The 27496-nt window shown below is 38.1% G+C and overlaps 1 protein-coding gene across 1 annotated transcript; it reads left to right on the top strand.

The window, feature by feature from the left end:
- The first annotated feature begins 527 nt into the window (after positions 1 to 527).
- LOC126249392 (uncharacterized) lies at positions 528 to 26321 on the top strand. Its single transcript, XM_049951045.1, has 5 exons — positions 528 to 656; positions 896 to 949; positions 7071 to 7182; positions 25960 to 26057; positions 26182 to 26321. The coding sequence occupies exons 1-5, from the start codon at positions 614 to 616 to the stop codon at positions 26319 to 26321; spliced, it is 447 nt and encodes a 148-aa protein (XP_049807002.1). The 5' UTR covers positions 528 to 613.
- Positions 26322 to 27496: the final 1175 nt, after the last annotated feature.

Genomic DNA, 27496 nt, shown 5'->3' on the forward strand with positions numbered 1-27496 from the left:
TATATAAAAACTGCTACTTTTAGAATCTTGCTCCACCCCCTCCCACCCTCCTCAGCAAAATTTTTGCAGATTTCCATTAGCTCTCGTCCTTCCTTTGTGTACATATGTATGTGAATGACTGTATAAGCCAGTTGTAGTTTCACTTCAATGGTGTGACATTTTCTAACATGATAAATAACAAGAGTTTTAACCACAGAAAGAAAGTTATTTCAGTTTAACAATTTGAATGCCAATTCAGAAGTTCAAGACACTTGCCTTATTATTTTTCTTGCATCATAACGTGTTAAATAAACAATTAGCATTTTCATTTCGAACCTTTTCTAATTGTGTAATATAGACATTACTCTTGCAGCTACATCTTCATGATCCTTATGACATTGACTTCTCAAAGCCATTAGCAAACTCAAAACGTACACAAAATATTGAAGGAAGTGTTACCATTGGTCACAAGTTACAAGTCATATATAAGTTTCGTAACATAGATATTCATCAGTCTGCATGGGAACTGAAAAGAAATCAGAGGGGATGTACATTGCCACGAGAAATTGATCTCAGATACTACAGAGAATACAGTCTCTCAGCATGTTTAGCTTCATGTGAAGTTAAAAATCAAATGTGGTTCTGCAATTGCTCTCACCATCTGCTATCTCCAAATAGTAAGTATTAGCTCAGAAAATGACAAAACATCTTCTGCTCTAACAGAAAATGTGAGACATGTCATATTATGCCTGCTGATGTTATTTTCTTATCTGCTCAAGATATTTATGCAATGTGAAAAAATACCTTATTCCTGTTCTGCTTGTAAAATGTTAAGTGATCTCTACACATAAGAAATTATAACTGAACAAAACGGTTGATATATTCACCCTAGAGAAACATATTTAATTTTTTGCAGGGAAAGCCAAAGAATGCAATTTTGAAGGTCTTCATTGTTTAGATGCTTACTTTGGTAAGTAACATCATCATATCTGAACTTACTAGTATTCAGTATATCCTAAGTAGTTATATTTATAATATCACTGTGGAAACTACAATACTGGACATTAAAACTGCTACACCAAGAAGAAATGCAGATGATAAACAGGTATTCATTGGACAAATATATTATACTAGAACATTCATGTGATTACATTTTCACGCAATTTTTTGGTGCATAGATCCTGAGAAATCGATACCCAGAACAACCACCTCTGGCCGTAGTAATGGCCTTGATACGCCTGGGCATTGAGTCAAACAGAGCTTGGATGGCGTGTACAGGTGCAGCTGCCCATGCAGCTTTAACACGATACCACAGTTCATCAAGAGTAGTGACTGGCGTATTGTGACGAGCCATTGACCAGATGTTTTCAATTGGTGAGAGATCTGGAGAATGTGCTGGCCAGGGCAGCAGTCGAACATTTTCTGTATCCAGAAAGGCCCGTACAGGACCTGCAACATGCGGTCGTGCATTATCCTGCTGAAATGTAGGGTTTCGCAGGGATCGAATGAAGGGTAGAGCCACGGGTCGTAATACATCTGAAATGTAACGTCCACTGTTCAAAGTGCCGTCAGTGCAAACAAGAGGTGACAGAGACGTGTAACCAATGGCACCCCATACCATCAAGCCGGGTGATACGCCAGTATGGCGATGATGAATACATGTTTCCAATGTGCATTCACCGCGATGTCGCCAAACACGGATGCGACCATCATGATGCTGTAAACAGAACCTGGATTCATCCGAAAAAAATGACGTTTTGCCATTCGTGCACCCAGGTTCATCATTGAGTACACCATCACAGGCACTCCTGTCTGTGATGCAGTGTCAAGAGTAACCGCAGCCATGGTCTCCAATCTGATAGGCCATGCTGCTGCAAATGTCATTGAACTGTTTGTGCAGATGGTTGTTGTCTTGCAAACGTCCCCATATGTTGACTCAGAGATGGAGACGTGGCTGCACGATCCGTTACAGCCATGCAGATAAGTTGCCTGTCATCTTGACTGCTAGTGATACGAGGCCGTTGGGATCCAGCACGGCATTCCGTATTACCCTCCTGAACCCACTGATTTCATATTCTGCTAACAGTCATTGGAGCTCGATCAACGCGAGCAGCAATGTCGCGATACGATAAACCGCAATCGCGATAGGCTACAATTCAACCTCTATCAAAGTTGGAAATGTGATGGTATGCATTTCTCCTCCTTACACGAGGCATCACAACAATGTTTCACCAGGCAACGCCAGTAAACTGCTGTTTATGTATGAGAAATCAGTTTGAAACTTTCCTCATGTCAGCACGTTGTAGGTGTAGCCACCGGTGCCAACCTTGTGTGAATGATCTGAGCAGCTAATCATTTGCATATCACAGCATCATATTCCTGTCGGTTAAATTTCGTGTTTGTAGCACATCATCTTCGTGGTGTAGCAATTTTAATGGCCAGCAGTGTAATACGCAGTATATTATTTGAATGATTCCTTCATCATCAAGGACATAAAATGTGTCATAAGTTATTGTCAGTTCCACAAATGATACGAAAAAACCATTTGAGACTAATTTGTTTCAATAGGAAAATTATTTTGAATCTAACTATTCATGGCAAACAGACATTTCAGAACACCTTCAGTGAAAACCAAAAGGGAAAGAAATTCCTAAGGTTCTGAAAATTATATTTATTTGGTCATTAACCGACTTTCAGCTTCTTAGATCACCGTCAGGTGACACTTGACTGTCCCAGACACAGATAAAATGATGTGCAACTTACACAGATAGTATTTGTACAGAAGATACAAAAATGACATTGAGTATTTACATAGAAAAACATTATATTTTTTCAATCAAGTCACAAAGGCATTAATGACATTTGCTGCCAGGGGGCATTGATTTAAACCAATGGCAAAAGTTAAAAATTTGTGCCAGAGAGTTGAGAATTTGGATCTGACAGGAGGCATGCTAAGGTAGTCCACTCAGTTGCGATGACCACTGTGTCTGGATGGCATGGTGATCAATGCGTCTGCCTAGTAAGCAGGAGACCTTGGTTTGAATCACAGTCCAGCACAAATTTTCAGCTTTCCCCATTGAGTTAAATCATTGCCCACTTGTAGCTGATGTCATTAATTCCTTTGTGCCTTGACTGATTCATAATGGCTGCAGGACTAAAATAACAGACACCACATATATTTTTGGTCATATAGAAATAATTACATTAAATGAAATAGGAGGAAACAATTTTTTAATGTGAAGATACATTTAACAGCCAATAAGAAATAAGTTGAATTTACAATTTTAATCTAGTATTTGTAAAGGAGCCTGCCTTGCCGCAGTGGTAACACCAGTTCCCGTCAGATCACCAACGTTAAGCACTGTAAGGCTGGGCTAGCACTTGGTTGGGTGACCATCTGGTCTGTTGAGCGCTGATGGCAAGTGAGGTGCACTCGGCCCTTGTGAGGCAAACTGAGGAGCTACTAGATTGAGAAGTGGTGGCTCCGGTATTGGAATCTGACATATGGCCGGGAGAGCGGTGTGCTGACCACATGCCCCTCTGTATGCACATCCAGCGACACCTTTGGGCTGAGGATGACATGGTGGCCAGCCAGTACCTTTGGGCCTTCATGGCCTGTGTGGGAGAAGTTTATTTTTAATTTATTTGTAAAGGAAATGTAATTTAACGAAGGGGGGAAAGGAAACTCAGTATGACCATTTCATACTAAGCTAGAATTCTGTGCCATATGTTTGTTGATTTCCAGCAGGGTAACCTTGCCGTTTTTTTTTTTTTATTTTATTTTATTTTATTTTTAACTAAATATAAAACTTCACATTCTACATCACCTGAATTGTTTTCTGTTAAAAGATGATTGGCAAAGATTGCATATTTCTACCTTAATCTAGAGCTTCTCTCATGTACATATAACTTAAGATGATAATAATATTAAATAGGAAACAGTTACTAAAGTTCTGAAAATTATGTTCTGTCTGACTGATTAGTATATACTTTTCCACACTGCTTGCATGTGATTTTACACTGGATCATCCAGTTTGCACCCTGGATCAATGGAAATGTGTTGTGCAGTCAGATTAATAACATTTCTTGTTACCACGTCATGTCTTGTTACCACGTCATGTCTGGATATACCGTCACACAGGCTTATGGATGCTTGACACATGAACTGTGCCATAGAGTCAGGCCAGTGAGGGCCTTAGTGTGGTATGGAATCATCTGAGCTTCCATGTTACCTGTGGTAGTAATTAAAGACACTATGAAAGTTGTTGACTATGTGAATATTATGGCAATCCACCTGGATCCCTTCAAGTTTTATGTATTCCCTGACAGCAATGGCATCTTCCAGCAGGATTACTGACCATGTCTCAAGGCCATAATAATGCTAAAGTGATTTGAGCTGCACGATAATGAACTCACTTTGATGTCTTTGCCACCAAAATCACCTGAACTGAACCTAGTGGAACACAATTTGGACACCATTGAGCCTCAACTCAACACCCATGAGCCACTGGCCCATAATATACAAGAATTGCATGACATGTGCATAGATATTCCCTGTCACATATCTCCAGAAACCTACAAAGGACTAATTTAATCCATACCACTCAGGATCACTGGTATATTGCATTCCAAAACTGGGCCAACATGCTGTTAAGCAGTTTCTCATGATGTTTTGGCTCATCAAGATATTTCAACAAACAACAGGGATGATATGTTGAACAACTGAACAATGTTTGCTCAGAGGCTTCCAGAATGGCATCAACTGTCACCAGAGATCTGAGAGCGGTCATTATTACACTGTGGTCTCAGTCATGATATTTGTCCAACCAGCTGACAAATGTTAACAACACAGATGAGTTCATCCAACTGCCAGTAGTAACCTCCTGCAAGACATTAATTGTCTTGCCTACCCACTTGTTGGTGTACAAAGATATTATGTCAAAATTTCTGATTAGATCCATATGTTGAATATGCTGTTCTCCTATACTTTGGACAAATTTTGTTAAATGCTTAATGTAACCATTCATGTGGCATAACCTAGTAGTTAAATGTTTCATTGTATAATAGATGGATGAGCCCATCTCTTCAATGATGGGTCTTTGGTAACAGCTCATTTAATGTACTGTTGGTGTCCCACATATTTTTGATTCCACCTGAATTTTTTACAAGAGACACTTGACTATTAGTCCTGGGACCCTTAGTTGAGGCCTAAATTTCACTTACCGTCTTCCTGCACCTTGTTAAAGGCTACCATTACTGTGTACCAATTATCTGCTTGAGTAATTAACACAACACCCTTTCCCCAAGCCCATTAACTCTGGTCAGTTCACTGATCACCGAGGACACTAGTGTTGGTTATCATGTGACTTTTCTATTGTTCACAATGGGGGACAAATCACACTCAGAAAGAAGCAGTTTCATTGCCTCAAAAAGGTCCATTGGGGCTTATTTGAAACTTTGGCATTTGTTTTATTGTTTTTATTGCCTTTACAGAAGAACATGGCCTAATACAAAAATTATGTTATTCAATTAAAGCTAGAAACTTTGTTGATAGATTAATAAATATTAATAGTGAGTAGAAGGATGTAACTAATAATGATAAGAAAGGAATAATGACAAAAAATGTGACAGTTAAATCTGCGCAGATGAGAAAAGCACATCTGGACATTACTTTCAGACTGGCCAATATACTAAAATATTGAAAATCAGTCTGATGAATATCTTTCTACTTCTTTTTTGCAGCCCTTGTTTGAGAACTATATTCTTCAGCTTGGTAAATGAGTCAACAATTCTCCATAGCAAGTCAATACATTTAAAAACAAATTGTGATCGAACTGTATGTAGCCACTATTTAAGCTGCCTGCAGATTAAGTAAAATTATTTACTAATAACAGAGTGTAAATGTAGAATTTACTGTTTGAAGTGTTTAATGTTTTTTATCTAATTTTGGAAGCATCGGTATATGGAAGACTTAAGAGTATATTGATGTGTACGTAAGATTTATTATAGCTGGACACTATGTGATTCATATAATAAGTCACTTTAAGATTTTGAGACATTTATACAGACTAAGTAGTTTGAAACTGCAAAAACTGAAAGTGGAAATGCTATGAGGATTAGTAAGATTGTTGATTGGTTAAGAAAATGATATTTTACAATGTACAAAACATTTTATGAATGATTTACCTAAATTCCTAGCCTGGTTCATTTAAGAAAACTGTTGGGGTCTTGAAACATGAAAAATTAATGTTCCATTTTCACAACATTTTAATGAGTATTTGGTGTGTCACTGTCCATAAAAAGTGATTCTGCTAGTATAACACCATCCCCTCCTTCCATACCTGTCACACAAGGCATACACAGGAATTGAATTTTGAAATGCTACACTCCTAACAATATTTCCCAGTTTCTTCTGTGCCTAAAAATTGAAAATAGAAGGAAAAATTACAATTTCGTACTCAGAACTGTTGGAAACCTGTGTTTCTTAATCATTAACACCAATAATTCCACTACCACTTTACAGTGGGTATCTACTAGTACCACGTACAATGTACTTAACTCAGGGAGTATGGTTTGCATGAAATTTGTAATACTTTGCTGTTACACAGATATTGTGCAGATACATGCAAAACTTTCTATATTCAATTTTCCGGTAGTTTCTCACTTTGGCTGGTAACACAGGAAAAGCATAATGAATTGAGGGTACAATGCTGCTGGAAACTTTTAGAATCTATAGAAATCTGGTATTTTAGTTGCAAGGGTAATAATGACAAGTGATGAAATAATTTCAAAATTTCATGACAAATAGATCTGGGTACTGTTGGTTATAAACAATACCGGCATGCATTATGTTTTCTGGTTTTCCTCAGACTGTTAATGAATTGAGTTGTCTGTCAGTGTGGTATGATAGAATTCAAGTTTGGTGTGTTTGCATTTTTTTTTTTTTTTCAAATTTGGGGGTGGGGGATTACTCACCCCAACTACTTACTGGGTATGTCCTTGAGCACAGATGTAATTTCTCTAAATCATTCACTACTTTTTTGTATGTTTGAAGTTGTCCCTCCCCGCTCACATTTATATGTTATTATCAGGTGTTAATGGGAAAGAAAACAGGAAAAAATATCAGAAACGAAAGATAAGATGTCAGTGCCTCCCAGCTTGCCAAGGTACTGAAATAAGTACAGTGTACAAAGCTGTCACCAGGTAAATATTTGTTACCTTTATTTCTCATTTTATTTGTAATGTTTTGTGGTTTTACTTTCTGCAGAATGCTCTATACCATATACTCACTCAATTACATAATTGATAGTAATGTTACTGAAATGTAAGGGTGTGTTAATTAAATTATTAAGATGTATAAAAAGTGTGTAACCTAAATACAACTTTTATGTAAAAAAAGTTGTCATTGGCCACATTTATTTGTTTTGTTGGATTTATGACCAAGTAGTTAATTGGAGCACCTTGGAGTTTATTTCACAATGGGGCCAATCTTATGGAACCCAGTATGTGATTTGGCAGACTGAGCTAAATTTTATGTGAAAGTCAGAAAGAAGCTTCCATTTGTGTATTGATTGATTAATAGTGCTTTAATATATTTTTTCTCCTGTTTTGGCCACCTAGGGCCACTTCCTACTCATTTGTTCTTTTCATCTAATATTTTTTCATGTTTTCAGTATGTCTTTTTCTCTCTTTCTGTCCACTTCACACCTGATACCTTACTGCTTCTACTTTGGAATCATTCTGAGTTAAATACTTTCCTTCTGAAATATCTCTTTCTGCAGCTCCTTTGCTTTTATGTTGCATATTTCTAAATCATTTTTACCTTCTTGAATCCAGTGTATTGCTGCAATGTTTCCCCAGAGATACCTAAATATACGTTTAGTCAGCATGTTGCCGTTAATCCTGTATAAATGTTAAAAAAAATAGGTTCTCCCCCTTCTTTTTCTGTTATATATTTTGATATATTTCACCATCACTTTCTAATTTCTAGGCTTACGTGCTTCTTATTGGACTTAAAATATCCTCATGATTCTTCTCTAATATTTCTAGATTGTCTAATTTATAATTAAATGCTTGGAATTCTCTTGGGTATAGGCATTCTGGATCCACTGCAATGTTGTAATGAATTTTTTTGCATTCCTTGATATGCACTTTTATTGTAAATATTTTTTGTTATTCCATGTGCACTTTCCATTTTCTGTACTCGTTTATTTAGAGCAGATACATCTGGACACTTTTTTTTTAATTAATTCTCCTAATTTCCTGAATTGCAGAACTTTTATACTTGTCCAGTGTCTGCCTGTCAAAATGTTTGGTGCATTTTTTATGTTAGTGAAAAATTTTGTTTTCTCTGCTGAGATTCTTACATCTAATCTATTACCTATCTGTTCCAGGAGACTTGTATTTCTGCATCAGTACATTTTCAAATAGTCCCACAAAATCACCTGCCATGCAGTTTTCTTCAGTGCATTTTTTTTCTTTCCAGTTTTATTGATAATAGTTGATATTTTAATTTTTTGTCCCAAATTCTTAATACCTATTTTCTAATACACAGTTAGAGATGACTGGAAACAGAAAATTATCTTGTCTTGCAATTGTATTTATTTTTAAGGACTTAGAAATTTCATCCACAGAATTCACTCTTGAGACCACATCTGTAACCATTTCATAGATTATATTTGACAATTTATATTTAACACCAAAGTTTTGGATTGCAATGTTAGAGTTCGCAATTGACAGAGTCAAATGCCTTCTTGACATCCACAAATTTTACAACTACAGTTGGTTGAGAGTTTTTTGAAAATACTTATTAGGCAATTGGTAGGTAAGATTCCTCCAAAGTTATTGAAATCTTCTCATCATTTTTGTTACCTTTCTTATGCAGAAATTCCCATCTTTTGGAATCATTTCTGTATTTCATATTTCTTTAGAAACTATATTCTGACCTTTTATTATCTTTGTGTGTGACAATTTCACAATTTTAGCTGTTAAGAGAGCTTCCCCATTGAAATGGTTTTTATTCAGAGTTTCAATTGCTTCTCTGATTCTGTAATATTGGTGGGATATCATTTTTCTCTTGATTTTGACAAAAAGCTGGCAATTTTAATTTATGAGATGGCTCATACTGGAAACAGGGTGCCCTCAGCCCTTGTGAGGCCAGTTGAAAGGCTACTTGATTGAGAAGTAGTGGCTCTTGTCACAAAAAATGGCAATAGCCAGGAGAGTGGTGTGCTGACCTTATACCCCTCCATATCCATTTGCAGTGACACCTGTGTGCTGAGGATGACATGGCAGTCAGCTGGTACCATTGGGCCATCAAGACTTGTTTGGATGGAGTTTGTTTTGAGTTTTTCATACTGGAAACAAGAGGTAGAGAGGCAAATCTCCTTTGAGAAACAAAGTGTATTAAATTGGACACACCTTCAGTACATATTGATGCCAGTCTCCATATGTGGACAGGTGTGTTGTTGCTGGACTCTGTTGTTGTTGTTGTTGTTGTTGTTGTTGTTGTTGTAGTTCAGGGCACTCAATTTCATGGTTAATAGTGCTACTAATATTTTCCTTTGTGATATGATCTTAAAAAGAAACTAATCAAATCTCTCTGATCTGCTCATTAAAACAACACTAGCAGACACATGAAGAAATAATTCTCACTGAAAGATCCAATAATAAGAGAAGATCTTTAAAACTGAGGCTGGTTGAACACTAATAAATGAATTGAAGAAACCAACATCTCAGTACCAATATTAAAAAATTCTGCATTAGTAAAGTGGTAAAATATTTAAAGAAGTGGAGTAGTACAATGAAACTGATTAAAATGTTTTTGGAAATGCTCATAGCTGCCTGACCACTGATATAAAAATCAAGAAGACTCAGCCAGTCATGTTCAAATTAAAATCGACAACCTAATATTTTAGGGAATAGTTCTGTCACTTCACAAAACTTAAAAATCCTTACTACACTCATCCAGTCATCACCTAAATTAGAAAGCAAGTCCATAGAAAGAAGCAGGGCTGCTCTCTTATCAGCAAATAAAATAGAATCAACTAAAATATATCATACTGTTAGTGGTAAATCAAAAGCACTGCAGATTGGTGGGTCCTTCCGCAGGAGGAGAAACTCGTGCATCAGATGAGTGTGTCTAATATGTACTCACATTAATAACACTTCTTTCTGTCTCTGTGATTAGAAGGAACTGCCCAATTGACTTCACTAATCACAATTTGTTATCCCTCACCTCTCGTCACTGCTCCTCCCAATGATGCAGGTTTTGTTTCCTCATCAGTGAGGTCCACATGTAGAGGGACTTTGCATTGAGACACTGTAGGTATTGTGCAGTCCTCCTCAGCTGCTGCATCTACCAATTTTTTCCTCCTCAGATTTCCACATATTCTGGCATCCAGTAGAATATTACCTCTGAACTATATGTTGTAGGCAACAGAGGTTGCCCTGGATGTATTGAATTGATTTGTCTACTAAGTACATGCCATGGGTAGTTTGCAGTGCATTTAGGTTGTCAGAGCAGTTAAGGAACTTAGTAGTTTGAGTACGTATCATCTGCACATACCACATTTTCCTCCTGCTTAAGATTGTAAACTGACACACTGTATATTTTTAGTGCTCCTTGAAAAAAAATTATGAAATAAAATGAGTAAAAATGTAATGTGGAGCATTGTCTCTCTTGTAGTCTGTTAGCTGTAAAATAATACAGGGTGGATGATGACTCCATCCCCAGGGAAGGAGTGACACTTCATCCACACCAAATGCTGTGAGTTCTGATTTCACACAGATTGCATATAGATTTGTTGCTCTTGGTTTAATTGTAAAAGTCAGTTCCATGGGTGGTGTTGCTCAGCAAGGCAGAACCATGGTGACTGCTGATGAGCCATGAGTCTGTATGCCTGGCAGCTCAAGAGGATTTGCCATTGAATGGATATTTGTGGGTTACCAGCCTCAGCACGGTGTCTGGGAATATGGCTGGCCCTGTAGGCATGTGTGGTTTCTTTTATCCCCTCATGGTGGACAGTATCTTTGACCTTTAAATATAAAGGTCTTACTAAGCCATAAACCTGGTAGCCATAATTTGCCCTAGACCACACAAAATCCTTATAGAATTGGTGTGGGTGCATTCTGTTGATTTCCCAGAACCTGTGGCTGTAATACTTTAAAATTTTAAGTTTTTTGAGTGAATATGCATTTAGGAGTGTCAGGTGTGGTAGCCATGAGAGCTTTTTATCAGAAGTGAGACCCTGAAACCTCACCAAATTTATCATGTCATAAAGGTGCCCCTCTTTATCAGTGCAGGTGGGACATGTGGACTACATATGTGTCATTAACGATAGAACTCCACACACACACACACACACACACACACACACACACACACACACACACACACACCAAAAACTTAAAACCTCTTCTTGCATTCTAATCTCTCATGGTCTTTCCTGTCTGAAGGCCATATAATTGATAAGTCATCTGTTTGACTGTGGCATTGGTCTCAGGCTGTTCCAGCATGTAGATAATGTAAAAGACCATTTGTCGAAACTGAGGCATAATATCATGACTCAGCTTGTTTGTGGATATCATTGAGGTAGATGTCAATTTTAAATTTTCAGATGTATTCAACATGTCAGAACTGGTATAGAGAGCACTTGCTGCTGGGCTTTTGGAATGCTGACACTGGGTTTGATTTCAGTATAAATGGTAACAGGATTGGCCTCAACAAGTGGACAGAAATGCTGCAGATTCTCCCATAGATCACTAAAAGCTCCCTGTCATATGTGTTCCAATGTGTTTGGCTGGGCTGCAGTTTTTGGAAAAACTCAGAAGTAGCTAATGTCCATTCAGTTTTTTATGTAGTGCTGTACCGATAGTGTACTTAGTGACAGCAACAACCAAAGATAAGCTCACCCCAGGAGAGGGGTGAACAAGTGCCACAGCTTGAGCATGGCTGTCTTGTAAGTTCTTGAAAGCAGTTTTTCCATCTCCAATGGAGAGGGTGCTTGCCTGTTGTGTTGTGGCCTGCCTGTGTATTTTTGAAAGTCATTTGTGTTGTAGAGGTTCTTGGGCCATGGGGTCTGTAAAAATTAACCATGCCAAAGAAATACCTCAGTTGTTGATAATTCTGCAACCATAGAAGGCACATGAAGTATCAAACTTCGCAGTTAAGGCTGTAATGCCATGCACTGATACTTTATGGGCAAGGGAGGTTATCACAGGTTCATGACAATAGACTTGTCCTTGTATAATGTAATTCCATTGTCAGTTAACCTCTGTTGTACCTCCTTTAAGTCATTTTTATGTAACTGGGCATTTTTAGAAACTACTAGTATGTTACTGAGGTAATCAAAGCAAAATGGAAGGCTCCTTTAAACACCATCCAAAAAATGTTGCCACTCCTGGGATGCATTTTAAGCCTGAAAGGCATAATAGAAAACTCAAACAGTCCACACATCATTATCACTGCAGTTTTATGTATGTCACTGATTGCCACTGGAATTGGATTATATGCTTTTCAGCAATAAAACACATTATAAATAGTCACACCCACCAGAGCCCTTGTGAAATCCTGGATGTTTGGTATTGGGGTATCTATCCAGGATTGTTCAGGTGTTCACCATACAATAATCACCACTAGAATGACATGAACCACCCTTCTTTCATGCCAAATGGAGTGGTGAAGAGCAAGGGTTGTCAGCACGGCATGTGGTTCCATCCTGATACATCTCTACAAAAATAACTTTGATTTCATGGAATCATTCTGGTGCAATGTGAAAGACACTTACAGAAACAAGTGAACCTAGGGTGGTACATTATGGTGTACTGTTGCATGTGTGGTCATGATCAGTGGTTACATAGCATCTTCATCTGCATCTACATTTACATAAATACTCCACAAGCCAGTGTATAATGCATGACAGAGGATACCCTGTACCACTACTAGTCACTTCCTTTCCTGCTCCATTCGCAAATAGAGCAAGGGAGAAATGACTGTGTGTATGCCTCCTCATGAGCCCTAATTTCTCATATCTTATCTTCATGGTCCTTACACAAAATGCGTGTTGGTATCAATGGAATCATGCTGTAGTCAGCTTCAAATGCCAGTTCTCTAAATTTTCTCAATAGTGTTCCTTGAGAAGAACATTGCCTTCCCTCCATGGATTCCCATTTGTGTTCCCAAAGCATCTATGTGACATCTGCATGTTGTTCAAATCTACCAGTAACAAATCTAGCAGCCTGCCTCTGAATTGCTTCATTGTCTTTTTTTAAGTTGACCTAGTAAGCATCCCAAACATTCCATCAGTACTCAAAAATAGGTTCCAATAGCATCCTATACGCAGTCTCTTTTACAGATGAACCACACTTTCCTAAAATTCTCCCAATAAGTATAAGTCAACCATTCACCTTTCCTACTGCAGTCCTCACACACTCATTCCATTTCATATCGCTTTGCAACGTTACACCCAAATATTCAAATGACGTGACTGTGTCAAGCAGGACACTACTAATCCTGTATCTGAACACTACAGATTTGTTTTTCCTGCTATCTGTATTAACTTACATTTTTCTACATTTAAGATAGCTGCCATTCATCATGCCAACAAGAAATGTTGCTTACACCATCTTGTACCCTCCTATAGTCACTCAATCAAGACATCTTCCTGTACACTACAGCATAATCAGCAAACAGTCACAGATTGCTGCCCACTCTGTCCACCCAATCGTTTATGTATATAGAAAATAATAGTGGTACTGTCACACTTACCTGGGGCACCACTGACAATACCCTGATGAACACTCATGCTGTTGTATTTTGCTGTCAGTACATTGCATTGTGCTGGAGGTAAGAGAATATGAATGTGTGAAGCTTATGTAAATACTTCAAGGTATTTTCAACTGTTCAAGCACAGTATATGAACAGTATAAGAATAAGTGTCCTTTAGTAAAGGGGTAAGACAATGATACAGCTGAACCCATTCTGCAGATTCATGTGTAGTAGTACTTGTGTATAATACTTACTGTGGAGTCTGTGTTATTGATTGCTCCAAACTTCATCTCCTTACAACAAAATTGAATTATGGAACCATACATTATTGTGTGTATGCTGAGTGGACTCCTGGCATATAATGGAAGCAGGCTGTTGGGTTCAAAATAATTATTCATGGAGACGATTGGTTGAGTATACAATACAAGGTAAAATTTATTGATCAAATTACACAACAGTGAACCCAAGGACAAACAGCATGTAATGACTGGATGGAAGTTAATATAAGAAAGACTAACAGAATAAATCTATTAAAACTTGAATTGCTACTGCAACATCTTGTAGAAAAACCGTAACCAACCTTTAATTACCATAATATAGTTGCTGATAATCAAACGCTCAATAGGATGTGAATCTTTAAAAACAACAAATACAAAATACAAAATTATAACTTTTACAAAACCATAATATAGTCATCTTTACTTATTCTCTTTATCAAAGAAACCATTATCAAGGAACCTACTGGTCTTCTGATCCAGGTTAGAAACCAGTAGATTATCACCTTTTACAGCATCATTTACAGAAATACAGAAATCTATAATGAATACAAAATAATGCTTTTCTTCTGTTGCAGCATGCCTCAACCACTACCAATACCTTCCCCAGTAATTCGCCAGCATAAGATGTGTATAATTTTCAGTTTGATAGGGTCCACAGCTGCGATGAATTTTTTGAAAGATTTCTTGAAGCCTTCGACTGCCATTCTCATTATTTCCTGTAAAATTGTACAATTTCAGCTTTAGGCCATTTTCAGGTATTTTATGGGTGAATTTTTAGTAGCAGATATGACGTTGTTCCTATGACAACATGTTACGCTCATAAAATAAATCTGAAGTGTTCATGCTATTTTAGGAGCACGTTACTTAGACCTTTACAACAACTTCTCAAAAGTAACATGCTCCTAAAATAGTGTGAACACGTCAGATTTATTTTATGAGCATAACGTGATGTCATAGGAGCTACGTATATAACACCTAAATGAGTATATGGCACATTTTCGTTCTACAGAAACAACATTACATGGAGCTTATTAGCACAAACTGTGCCATCATATACATAGCACTTGCACAGTGGTTCCATTAACCTCTGATGGGGATATGTTACACACTGGAAATAACATTTCATCAGCTTACTCAATAATATGCAAGCTGCAGTAATGAGGTAAGTAGTTGCAGACTGTCATAAAAACTAGTAGAGGGAACATCTGTCTGTCATTCTGGCACCTTATAAGGATGCCTTTAGAGTTCCTTTTAAAATACCATTGACACACTGCAAAGGACTTCCCACTGTTAAATTCAGCACCTTGTCTCTGAACCACATATAGTACTCAGTATTTAACAAAAGACAGACCATGACAACAATGTTGAAAAGTTCCAAGAAGCTGTCAGCAGAGGCACAGTACAATCACACCTTAATGCATTTGTTAGCTTCATCATGCTTACATTGCCACAAATATCATTATCACATTTTACGATCAAGTATTGATACTTCTGCAACAACACTATTGGGACAGGGCACCAAACATACCACTTGCTCCCAGCCAATTCTCTCAGCCCACCAGCCATGCCTTGCCCACCACACTTTTGGCTTACCCCACTCCATTCAGCAATGACTTCACTCGGGGCCAACCACCATTCTTGGGAACCTTCAGCATTTTCCAGCCCTAAGAGAGGTCATTGCCCCAAGATGCAACTATTGATAAGTGCCAACACGGCACATCTTTCCCCCATCCCCTTTTGATTTTGGCCATTGCCCTTACTTTCCAGTTCCAAGGTCCCTTAAGTTCCCCATAACAGTTTTAAGAAATCCAATGACCTCCAAGGGCCCCTTGAAATGCAGCAGAAACTTTTTACTGATCCTCTCCATTGACTTACTGCCTTGTTGATAGTCCTTAATGAACGTCCCCAGTCCCCAATTCAGTACGTTTTGACTGCCTTGCTTGATTATAGTGTTTATGTTCTCTTTTGTAGGCTTGAAAAATATTCCTTTCTACCAACCACCACTTTGGAATCACTTGATGAGAATTGATGTTCTCTGGCAACAAGTCCTCAATGAAACAAAAATTGCAAAGAGTGGTGGCTAACCTATAACCAACTAAGATTGGCTGTAGCAATTTTGTCATTCTCATGCTGAGTAGTACTGAAGGCCATCATGAGCCAATGCAATGACTGGTACCATCCACCTTGATTGCTGTTATGGTAAGCAATTATTGCAGATTTCAAGCTGTGATTAATTCTCTCCCTGTATGAAGAGTTAGAATAATAGGTTATTTTTGTAAGGTGATGGATTCCCATATCAAGGCAAAATTGTGTAAACTTGATAGACGTAAAGGTGGTAGCATTATCCATCACAAAACATTGGGGTGTGCCAAATGTTTCAAAAATGCATTGTAAATTCTAAATAAATATCTGGTTGTTAGCAGATTTGACTGGTAAGAACCAATCAAATTGCAATAAACTCATCCACATATGTGAGAATAAATTTATTACCACTGACTGAGCAAGGCAACAGACCCATAAAGTTAATATACATTTGTGATTCCTCAGTTTCGCCCAGTGTATTTGTTGACTGAAAATTCCACAGATGTACTGCCAGTTCATAGTCTCCAACAGACACAATACTTCAGTGATCAATTATGTTGCCATCGTCAGGTGCGCTGATGAACTGAGGCCCTGCGGGCATGGGACCAACTAATATCCTCTGATATTCCGTGCTCCCACAAGCCGCTCCGTCCATGGTCAGCAACCATGGTCACACATCAGCAGTGATGGAGACACTAGCATCAGTGTCTGTGATGGTGTTGATGGGAGCTCTCTGTCTGCCCTAATCGCCAGGTCATTTTGTTTGCTGAGAATCTTCTTAATTTAAATCAGTGCTGGTCCCCAATCCTTGCTAACATTATAGCCACAATCTCAGTTGATGAGATCATCCATTGAATGAATTTCTAGGGCCTCTCTAATGACGCTGTCCCAATATTGGGAAGTTTGTGCCAAGAACCTGGTACGTTCATACTCCATCGCGTGATTCTCGGACAAACAGTGCTAGGTGACCTTTTATTTTTTGGGATCTCACCAGTTGAGTGTGCCTCTGGTGTTCTCTGCAACAACATTTGATGGTGTGCATTGTTTGTGCTATATATGTCTTCCCACATTGACATGGAGTCTGGTGTATGCCGGCCTTCCGCAAGCCGAGATCATCTTTGATGCTTCCCAATAATGCTCATGGTTTATTCGGTGGGCAAAAGACGGTTTTTACTTAGGGCTTCTTCAATATGCATCCAATTTTTCCTGATAATATGCCAGAGTTGAGAGCACACCTAATCTGTGTTTCTGGGTACCCATTTTTTTTCGGAATACAGTTCTGAGGTGTTCCAGCTCCTTGACCAGACTCTGCATCTGAAACAGTGTGCACCCTGTGTACTAGTGTTTTTAGTACTCCATTCTTCTGTGAAGGGTGGTGGCAGCTCTCTGCATGCAAATATAGGTCAGTGTATGTTTTCCTCCAACACACACTGTGGCCCAGTGTGCCATCAGCTCTTCTCTTGACCATGACATCCAGGAATGGTAATCTTCCTTCTGCTTCAGTCTCCACATTGAATTTGATGTTGGGATGTATGCATTTTAAATGTGTAACGTAAGACTAGTATTGTCAAATCAAGCGAATGTAAATGATGTATTCCTTCGAAGAACAAGTCCATATGCTTCTCATTTATGGAGAATGCTAACAAAATTCAGTGAAGAGTAGAGAGTTAATGGCTGAAAGATATCCTCAATGTACTCATCCCATATGTCGTACATTTAAATATGTGTATGATAAATTGAGAACAACTGGATCTTTAATGCATCCTAAACATATCCAGCAAAGGAAAGTTACTAATGAGGAAATGGATACTGGTACTCTTGCCACTGTGGTTAGAGATCCTTGTGTTAGTTTGTGTCAAATCACAAGGGAGTCTTGCATGAGCCAGAGTAGTGTTGTTTTTGTTCTGCATTGTTGTAAATATCATCCTTACCATATCAGTCTCTACCAAGAATTAACTTGTACAGATCGTATGCATCGCATTGAATTCTGCCGATGAGCTCAACTTCAGATTCAGAGGGACAACACACTTATTAATTTGATTTTATTTACTGACAAGGCTATATTCATGAACCATGGAAATGTTAATTTGCATAACATGCATTATTGGGCAACTGAAAATCCATGTTGGTTGTGCCAAGTTGCACACCAAAAACCATGGTTGGGGAATGTATGGTGTTGGATTCTGGAGGACAGAATTATAGGCCCCTATTTCATCGAAGGAAATCTTAATGAGCCGGCTGCTCTGGCCGAGCGGTTCTAGGCACTTCAGTTGGGAACTGCGCTGCTGCTGTGGTCGCAGGTTTGAATCCTGCTTCGGGCATGGATGTGTGTGATGTCCTTAGGTTAGTTAGGTTTAAGTAGTTCTAAGTCTAGGGGACTGATGGCCTCAGATGTTAAGTCCCATAGTGCTTAGGGCCTTTATTTAAAAAAAAAAATCTTAATGGTAGGAAGTACACGACATTCCCACAAGAAACATTAGGTCTGTTATTGGAAGAAATACCTTTAGGAACAAGGAACAGGATGTGGTATCAACATGATGGGTGTCCAGCATATTTTCTGCTTATGGCTTGAAAAGAGTTGCAGAGACAATTCCCAAATTGTTGAATTGGACATGGAGGAGATGTGTCATGGCCAGCTCATTTGCCAGACTGGATTCCTCTGGATTTTTTCGTGTGGGGATTCGTAAAAGACATTGTTTGTAATGATTTTCCAAATACACCTGATGATATGCAAGAGAGAATTGTCAGAGCATGTGCTTTGATAAGTGCTGATGTGATAAGGAATACCACCCAATCCATGATAAGAATATTGCAGCACTGCATTAATACCAATGGTCATCACTTTGAACACCTTTGGTAAATGGAGGTTCATGCTACCTTTGTGACTTTTGTTGAACTTCAAAGATCTTACTGTTACACATCATTGGATTCGTCTTGATAGCTGCTATCAGAAAATAAGTATCAAACTATAGCATCCCATTTAAAAAACCAAAGTTGACCCCGTTGTCCCATGCAACTTTTGTCCCACAAACATTTCAGCCCCTATCATACATTCGGAGTTATTCTTGGTGGCAATAGTTAGTGACTCACCCTGTATACAGGAGTTACCTGCGCTTTTTGCCAGTCACTTAGGACTTTGCACAAGGCAAGAGATTTGCGATAAGAGCAAGTTAAGTAAGGGGACAATGCTGTAGGGTACTCCTTGTAAAACCAAATTGGGATTCTGTCCAGACCTGGAAACTTATTTGCTTTCAACTCTTTCAGTTGTTTCTCTACGCTAGAGGTGTATATTACTATGTTGTCCATACAAGAGTCTGTTCTATGGTCAAATGTCTATATGTTTGTATGGTTCTCTTATGTGAACAGTTTCTTAAATGTGAAATTTAAAACTCCAGCTTTCATTTTGCTGTCTTCAACTGCCACACCAGACTGGTCAGTGAATGTGTGGATGGATGTCTTTGACCTCTTAGTGATTTTGCATAGGACCAGAATTTTCTTGGGTTCTCAGTAAGATCCTTTACTAGAGTATGAAAGCAGTAGTTGTTGTATGCTTGGTGCATAGATCTTTTCACAGATGTACAAATCTCTACTAACCATTACTTATCATCATTTGTCCATGCCCTTTGGAACAGAGTTTAACAGTCTTTGCCTCCTCAGCATTTTACAGATCTTTTTGTTAAACCATGGTGGTTTTTTTTCATCCTTAATCCACTTACTAGGCACACACTTCTTCAGAGTAAGATTTACAATCTGCTTAAACTTCATCCATAATTCCTCTGTGTCCATGATATTGAAAGTGTATCATATCATTCCATTGTCTAAGTGAGATCCTAATAACTGCTTATCTGCTCTTTCCAGCGGAAAGACTGTCCTAACCTTCTTGAATTTCGTAACCATAGTTGCTATAAAGATATCATGCCAATCCCCATCTCTGTACTGATGCTGTCAATAAGGTCCATCCTGTTTGTAGCTACAGGACCTAAGATATTTCCATTGTGTGTGGACTGTCAAACTAGCTGCTCAAGACTGTTTTAAGAAAACATGTTCAAAAGTGCTTCCCAAGCCTGTCTATCTGTATCTCTCACAACGAATCCACAGACATCACACTCTGTATTTGGTAGATTAAAGTCACCTCCAACTAGTACTGCATGGTGTGGATACCTCATACCTTTTTGAATGACTCTAGAACTGTCATAGCAGAACTAGGGGCTGGTAAAAATATCCATCTATTAACTTGGTTTCATCTAGATGTCTTATATGCAACCAACTTCACTGTTACAGTCAACTTTGACCTACCTTAATAGAGACAATATGTTATATTTCCAATGACACTGGTTTATGAAAGGCAAGGTCGCATTGTGAAGGTGTGTTAAGATCTCTAATGCTTTGCAGGTTTCTTGTAGTTCACATTCTGTGGCCTTCTGTGTACCTTCTAACACAATGTTTTCCACACATAGCCCAATTGTTTCAGGCTTCACTGTTGCATAATCATCTTCATTTTTATGGAGCTTGGATACTCAGTTGCAGATTGTATGTATCAGGCAAGCATTTTCTAAATCCATAGTCAGAGCAGCTTTTAGGAGGCAATCTGTCCCCAAATTGGTTGACCAATGGCAGTTAACACAGATGTCCACTTGCACTGACTGGTGAGACCAAAGTCAAACCAAAGTCTTGTGACTATATTTGCATATGATGAAATCATTGACTGCCATTAAATGGACCATACCAGCTTGATTACATCCAGGGTGTCCATATGATAACTTGTAGGGGAGGGGGTGGAGGGCAGACCCAGGGGCATGGAGTATTTTTAATATTTTGGAATATGAATACCAATTTGTAAGTAGTCATAAAAAAGTTCCAGTGTCAATCCAGTTAAAAAACAGCGTAATACTGACTTTTAAATCAGTTTCTTGAAAGAAAAATACATGCCTACACTATATTTTTTCCCTTTCTCTGAGAGCTAGGCTGAGGAGGTGCTTGTCCGCTTTTATGGATGCCCTTGGAGTAAATGGCTGCCAGCATGCTGTCATCTGATCCCGTGTTGATTAGAAACACTAAGCCTGAAGAATAGTCGGTGACAAACATCCTTTGTGATGTAGTATAGTCACACTGGAGGTGACAGTGTGAGTCTTGTACTGCAGCTGGCAGCACAATGAGTAGATGCTGTATATGGCATACATATTTATGTCAGCTGTAAGTGGAAGGCATCCCAGCAAATCATGGCAAACAACCTGTCCACAAGAACACAATTTCTTCTTCAGGTCATTAGTATGATAGTATTCACTTTTATTACACACAGCCAAAACATCATGTTACAAACAAGATTAGCTAGATAACAAGAACAGAAAGATCATAGATCATAAAAAGTTCAAGAAATGCTGGACTTGTCATATATTGATTAGTCGATTATGTTACTCACATGTGTTCAATATAAATGGTGAATTACTGCTTGTGGCTTGCCTTTAATGCTTATCTTGCATTCTGACTCTGTATTTATCTACTTAGTCACTTCCAAGATTTCAATGGCAATAAATATGCCACCAGCATTATTAGGTTACAGGCATACTTCCATTATTTATATCACACATGATTTATTTCCTGTTTCAGCCAGCTTTCTGCTCCAAGCATTAAATGCACATTAGCACTGTTACTAAGTTTGAGTAATTCTGGAAAGATATAATAAAATAATGCCTTTGCAGAAACTAAATACTTTGGCTACTGTAACTGACTATACCCATACATCCTGCTGTTGAAAGCTAATGCACTACTGATCCGATTCAGTGTTCATTGACCTATTTCAGTCACATGAAAGTGGTAATTATTGTAGGATTAAATTGTGCTATACACATGGCCAAAGCTCCCTCAAATATTTGTATAGGTAAAGAAATAAATAATAAGGGCTAATGCACACAGACGAAAGTTTTTGGATATTTGCTTCCAGTCAGCTATATAAAATTCAATAAATGGGCTAAACACTTTACTCACACCAAATATATAGCTGCTGACACTGCTGCAATGATAGCTGACACATTACAGGATGAACTTTGGGTATTCTAACTGCTTGATTTACATATAACTTTCAGAAGTGGCCGTTTTGGATGCAAATACTGTTTTCTGTAAACTGTACAAAATCTTACCTTACAGGGATGAGACATGTGGCTACTAGTTAAATGTGACCAATGGTTAGTTCTCTAGCCATTATACTGAAATAATTAAACACCTTTCAGAATCTCTGAGCTAAGCTTCATTAGAGTGTATAAAGTTTGATTGTTCACAAACTGGGAAAAAAGAAACCCATAAGCAATACTGTAAAGATGTTCACTTTCATAAATCTGCTGTAGAAAGTAAAATTGGAGGAGTGCTTAAAGCTTACACACCTCATCAAAGTTATTTCTTTCAATCTTTTGATACTTTTGAAGAATAAAGACGAAGTCTACTGTGTGTCTATTTTTGCAAGGTGTATGAATATTCAAAGGCAAACTTCAGAAAATGTCTCCTCACTCGGACAGAAAAAATTTTTGAGGATAAATGTGGGACCCCTCAGATGCATAATTACAGGACTATGGCAGAATGTTAATTATAATGTACACACAGAATCATAATGTTTGCAATAATAAAAAGAAATGTATTAGTTTTAACTGTCACACAAGTAAGTACATTGCACAGTAATGTGATATGAGGTTAAATAGCTTGGAAACGTGCGCACAGTATTTCCATGTCCAGGCATTGTGAATAGGTCCGTTCATTATTTGTGGTTAGTAAAGTTCAGCTTGCTGTCTGTTGTGAAGTGATGCTTAATGTACACACATAAAAGAGCTCATGAGTTGCCAGACATGTTAACATTTGGTACCCTGTAACTCTTTGCAAATGTGTTGATTTAATCAGGAATGCTATCAGATTATCATACTGAAAGGAATAATGACTCCATCACTGCCCATGCAAACACAAGAATTTCTGCAAAGCTTAAGGTCAAAAGCACCTATCACATGATGTGTCACTGCTGGGTCACATAGCTCAATGAAACTAGGACCATTGGTAGAAAGAACTAATACAGTATAGTACAGAAGGTAAGTAAAATAAATATGCAATGAGATGAACATGAATGATAATTTTATTCAAAGACAATAATTACACTGAAGTTACTGCAATTCATGATGGTTCCCTGAAGATTACAAAAGATGGAACATGCTTCTTGATAGAGTACATGATTCTCGTGGATGGCAGTGCATGCTCTGCAATGTACTCTCCCACTGGTCACAAGATTGATAAGTAGTTCTGATAGCAGGGTGTTCCATTCCTCCACCATTGCAATTGACAACTGCTGAATAGTCACTTATGCATGTGGACATGTTGTAATATGTCTCCACAATACATCCCACATGTGCTATATGGGATTTAATCTGGGAGTATGGTCAGGCCAGTCCATTTGCCAAACATCCCCTCACTCTGAGAGCTCCTCCTCCTGTGCTGCTTGATGCGGCTGCACATTGTCATCCATAAAAATGAAATCAGGGCCATATGCACCCATGAAAAGATGTGCATGGTGAAGGAGTACAATGTCACTATAACACTGACTGGGATGTGTGCCATGTTCAAAGGGTTGGAGATCAGTATGTTCATGCAACATTATGTCTCCCCACACCATAACACTTGCACTACCAAAACAGCTAGGCTTGATAGTGCTGGACACACACTGCTGTGGTAAGATGTGGAAACACATAATGCATGCAGGAACATTGTTGAACATGATCATTTTGGTGGTCCAAGTGTTACTGTGTGGAGAAGCATAATGTTTCATGGGGGTACTGACATCCAAATCTTTGAAAAGGTACACCCACTGGGTAATATGTTTGTACTCCATGCCCAAGTGAGTTTTTTCAATGGCACATATGATCATAACTTCTTTTTTATGGATGACAATGCATGATAGCACTGAGCAGTGCAAGTGGAGGAGCTCTTGGAATGTGTGGGATGCATAGGGGAAACATACTACAGCATGTCCGCACACACTAATGATCATCCAGCAGTTGTTGATGGATGAAAGGAATGCCCTACCACAAGAGCTCCTCATCGACCTTGAGCCAGTTCGGAAGAATGTTGTAGAGCATGAATTGTTATCTGTGTTGATCACACACCCGATTAAGAGACATGTCCCACCATTTTAAATGCCAGAGGAGCATCATAAATTGTATTGACTTCAGCGTAATTATTGTCTGTGAATAAAAGTATCATTTCTGTTTGTCTCACTGCATATTTCTTTCAGTTACCTTCTGTTCAATACTGTAGATGTTCTTACTATGTATGGCCAAAATTTCATCAAGCTTTTTTACTTGGCAGTGACACATCATATGAAATATTATGTAGCCATACTATCTGCAGTATGTACAATCTTTGACTGTTACACGTTATTCTACATGAATAACATTATACAGGTGCTTCTTATAACAATATGAGATGATATCTAACTTTGCAGCTAGCTACTGTGTTACTCGTGTACATGTGACATTCACAAGGATCAGGATGTAAAATGTTCATTTCCAGTGGATGGGGGTGGACATAAAGAGATGCTCCTTTAATATTTGAAAAATATAATTAAACCTTACATTTTTCCAGATACAATTACTGAACAAAACTTCACACATAAAAACAGGGGCCATGTTTCTAGTATCCTGAGTGCTGGTTTAACCCCACATTTCAATCTATCTACTCACCTGCATCCTAATACAAGCGGCATCCATTCCTACAGCCAAGGAAAGGGAGGGGGGATCACATCCTTGAAAATTTGTCATGGCTGCTTTCAACTCACCATTCAACTTCCAAAATATTCAAAATACACCATACCCCAAGGTCTAGCTCCCCCTCCTTAATTAACTAACATATGGGTGCCTTTGCCTAAAACACATTATAGCCTTCACTGGATTGACAGATTACTTAACAGCATATTCCTTTGACTTAAGACTTTTCAGTTTTATTTGTGTGAAAAACCAAGTTGAGAGCCTCTCAACTGAGACACAAATAACTAAATGGCTCAAATGGCTCTGAGCACTATGGCACTCAACTGCTGTGGTCATTAGTCCCCTAGAACTTAGAACTACTTAAACCTAACTAACCTAAGGACATCACACACATCCATGCCCGAGGCAGGATTCGAACCTGCGACCGTAGCAGTCGCACGGTTCCGGACTGCGCGCCTAGAACCGCGAGACCACCGCGGCCGGCACAAATAACTAAGCATCTTTCAGCATGCACAACTTGCAATGTCATGATGAGCAAAGGCCTTTAGGCTACTCATTCCCTCTGATATGCAACAATAGTGTAACAGTTCACCAGTGTTAGTGGCATTAACTCAGTAATTATGCATTTTTGTTCCCATTTTTCATTACCTTATTATTCTTCTCTCTTGTGGGGAGGACATAACGAAAATTTTCTTTTGGATACTGCATTACTATTACTACTATTACGAGGTTAGTAGTTCTGACACATGATACAATCCTGTAGGTTTTAACCTAAATATAGCACTAGATCACTGTACTCCATAGACAATTTTGTCTAAATTTATATACAATCCTTTAGAAAGTATGAAGAACTGTTTATGAAAAGCAACAGTATTACATCATCTATCATTTATCTTCCTCATGTGAATACACAAATGCACATGCATATGTTCACCCAACCCTCCTCCCATTCACAGAGAGAGAGAGAGAGAGAGAGAGTTTTACAAGGTAGTTTTTACTGCTATTGGGAAATTGAATTTTTTGCAATATGATCAAGTAGATATGGTTTCTCTCATTCATGTCAGCATCATATTTAATAAAATAGTTGTATGTTATTTAAAAATTGCTTTTATTGCAGCACAGGTGACCAGAATATCTCTTCAGAGTTACAGTTGACAACAGCAGCAACAGAAAAAATTACCATGCACTCAAGGTTAAGAATGGTGGATTTTCTTGGTAAGATTCAGTGGTATTATTCTGATAACAACTTTGAAAATGTTAACCAAAGAATATTAGAATATGAGTAAATTATGATTATGGTTGAAATTCATCTAATACTTAGTTGTTTCTTAACTTGCAGTTGCAGTGGCATGCCTTACTAGACTTTTTACTGAACTCACTTTGTATGATGTTGTTGTCATCCTCTTCAGTGGAGCAAGATCCATTACACATCATCTAAGGAACAGTTTTACTAAAAGAGCATCCATAAGTATTTCTTAAAGGGAAAAGACCTATGACACAGTGCATTGCAGTGAAGAAACATTAATCATAAGATACCCTAAAATTTCAGAAATTAGCAATTGAGAGTGTTCACAGCTACATAAATATGCTACAGTTACAATAATAATAATAATAATAATAATAATAAAGAAACATGAAATTGTTTGTGTTATCCTTTCATATTCCTGTCAAAAGTTCTCAGGGCAAGGGGAATCACAGCCAGTGATCTTATTCTGGTTTGCACAGACACCGATACCTAACTAGAATTATTAATGTGAGAAATTAGATAAATAAAAATTTCATGACATGCATGACAAACCTCAAACTGGCATTTGATTAGGTGAAGGATAGATATACATGCAGCCATCTGGTAGGTAAGTGGCTACGATTTCCTTAAGCAATAGTAGGGTGAACCGTTACATTACAAGAAAATATACCAACACGCACATAAATTTTGATGTGATAAACTCCAGGAATAGGGAGACTGAATAGAGAATTTTCAGATTAATTGATTCAGTCATCCTTGAAATTCATCTATACAGGGTGAAGCAAAATTCCTGCACTCGGGCTTTGCAGTGTGACTCCTCATGTGCCAGCGATAAAAAAAGTCTGTCACAAAATTTCATTCGGCGAGTACACCTGACAGAAAAAGGATGTTAAAGAGTGGCAGTCTGGCAATACTTTAACCACATGTAGGGTAACTATCTTTGTTAGCACATACTAGCCATGCTGTACAGTTGGTGCAGTGGACAGAGTTTTGGGTTAGCATGCAGGAGGTCAAGGGGTCAATCCTGGGTTGGGGTACATTTTTTTTTTTTTTTTTTTTTATTTGCTAATTTCATTCTGACATTTCATACTGTAATACACACCATTTCTTAGGTCACATGTATCCTAAATTTACAACATTTTGTAATGTTTAACATAACAAATATGTGGTTAGAAAAATAAGAAATAGGCAGTTGAAACAAATGACCTGTCACTGGACAGAATAACTACAAAAACAATATCAATTTCAAGATGCTAAAGATGATAGTGCAGTACAATAACACAACATCTACTTGTCATTTGTTGTTGTTGTGGTCTTCAGTCCTGAGACTGGTTTGATGCAGCTCTCCATGCTACTCTATCCTGTGCAAGCTTCTTCATCTCCCAGTACCTACTGCAACCCTCATCCT

Source organism: Schistocerca nitens, chromosome 3 (genome assembly GCF_023898315.1).
Source record: "Schistocerca nitens isolate TAMUIC-IGC-003100 chromosome 3, iqSchNite1.1, whole genome shotgun sequence".
In the NCBI taxonomy this organism is placed as follows: Eukaryota; Metazoa; Arthropoda; class Insecta; order Orthoptera; family Acrididae; genus Schistocerca; species Schistocerca nitens.

What these genes read in the sequence shown, in the direction of transcription:
- LOC126249392 (XM_049951045.1), top strand. Translation starts at nt 614, where the DNA reads ATGTGGTTCTGCAATTGCTCTCACCATCTGCTATCTCCAAATA. An exon ending in TTGTTTAGATGCTTACTTTG is followed by an intron (nt 950 to 7,070) that starts GTAAGTAACATC and finishes TGTTATTATCAG; the next exon opens with GTGTTAATGGGAAAGAAAAC. An exon ending in GTGTACAAAGCTGTCACCAG is followed by an intron (nt 7,183 to 25,959) that starts GTAAATATTTGT and finishes CTTTTATTGCAG; the next exon opens with CACAGGTGACCAGAATATCT.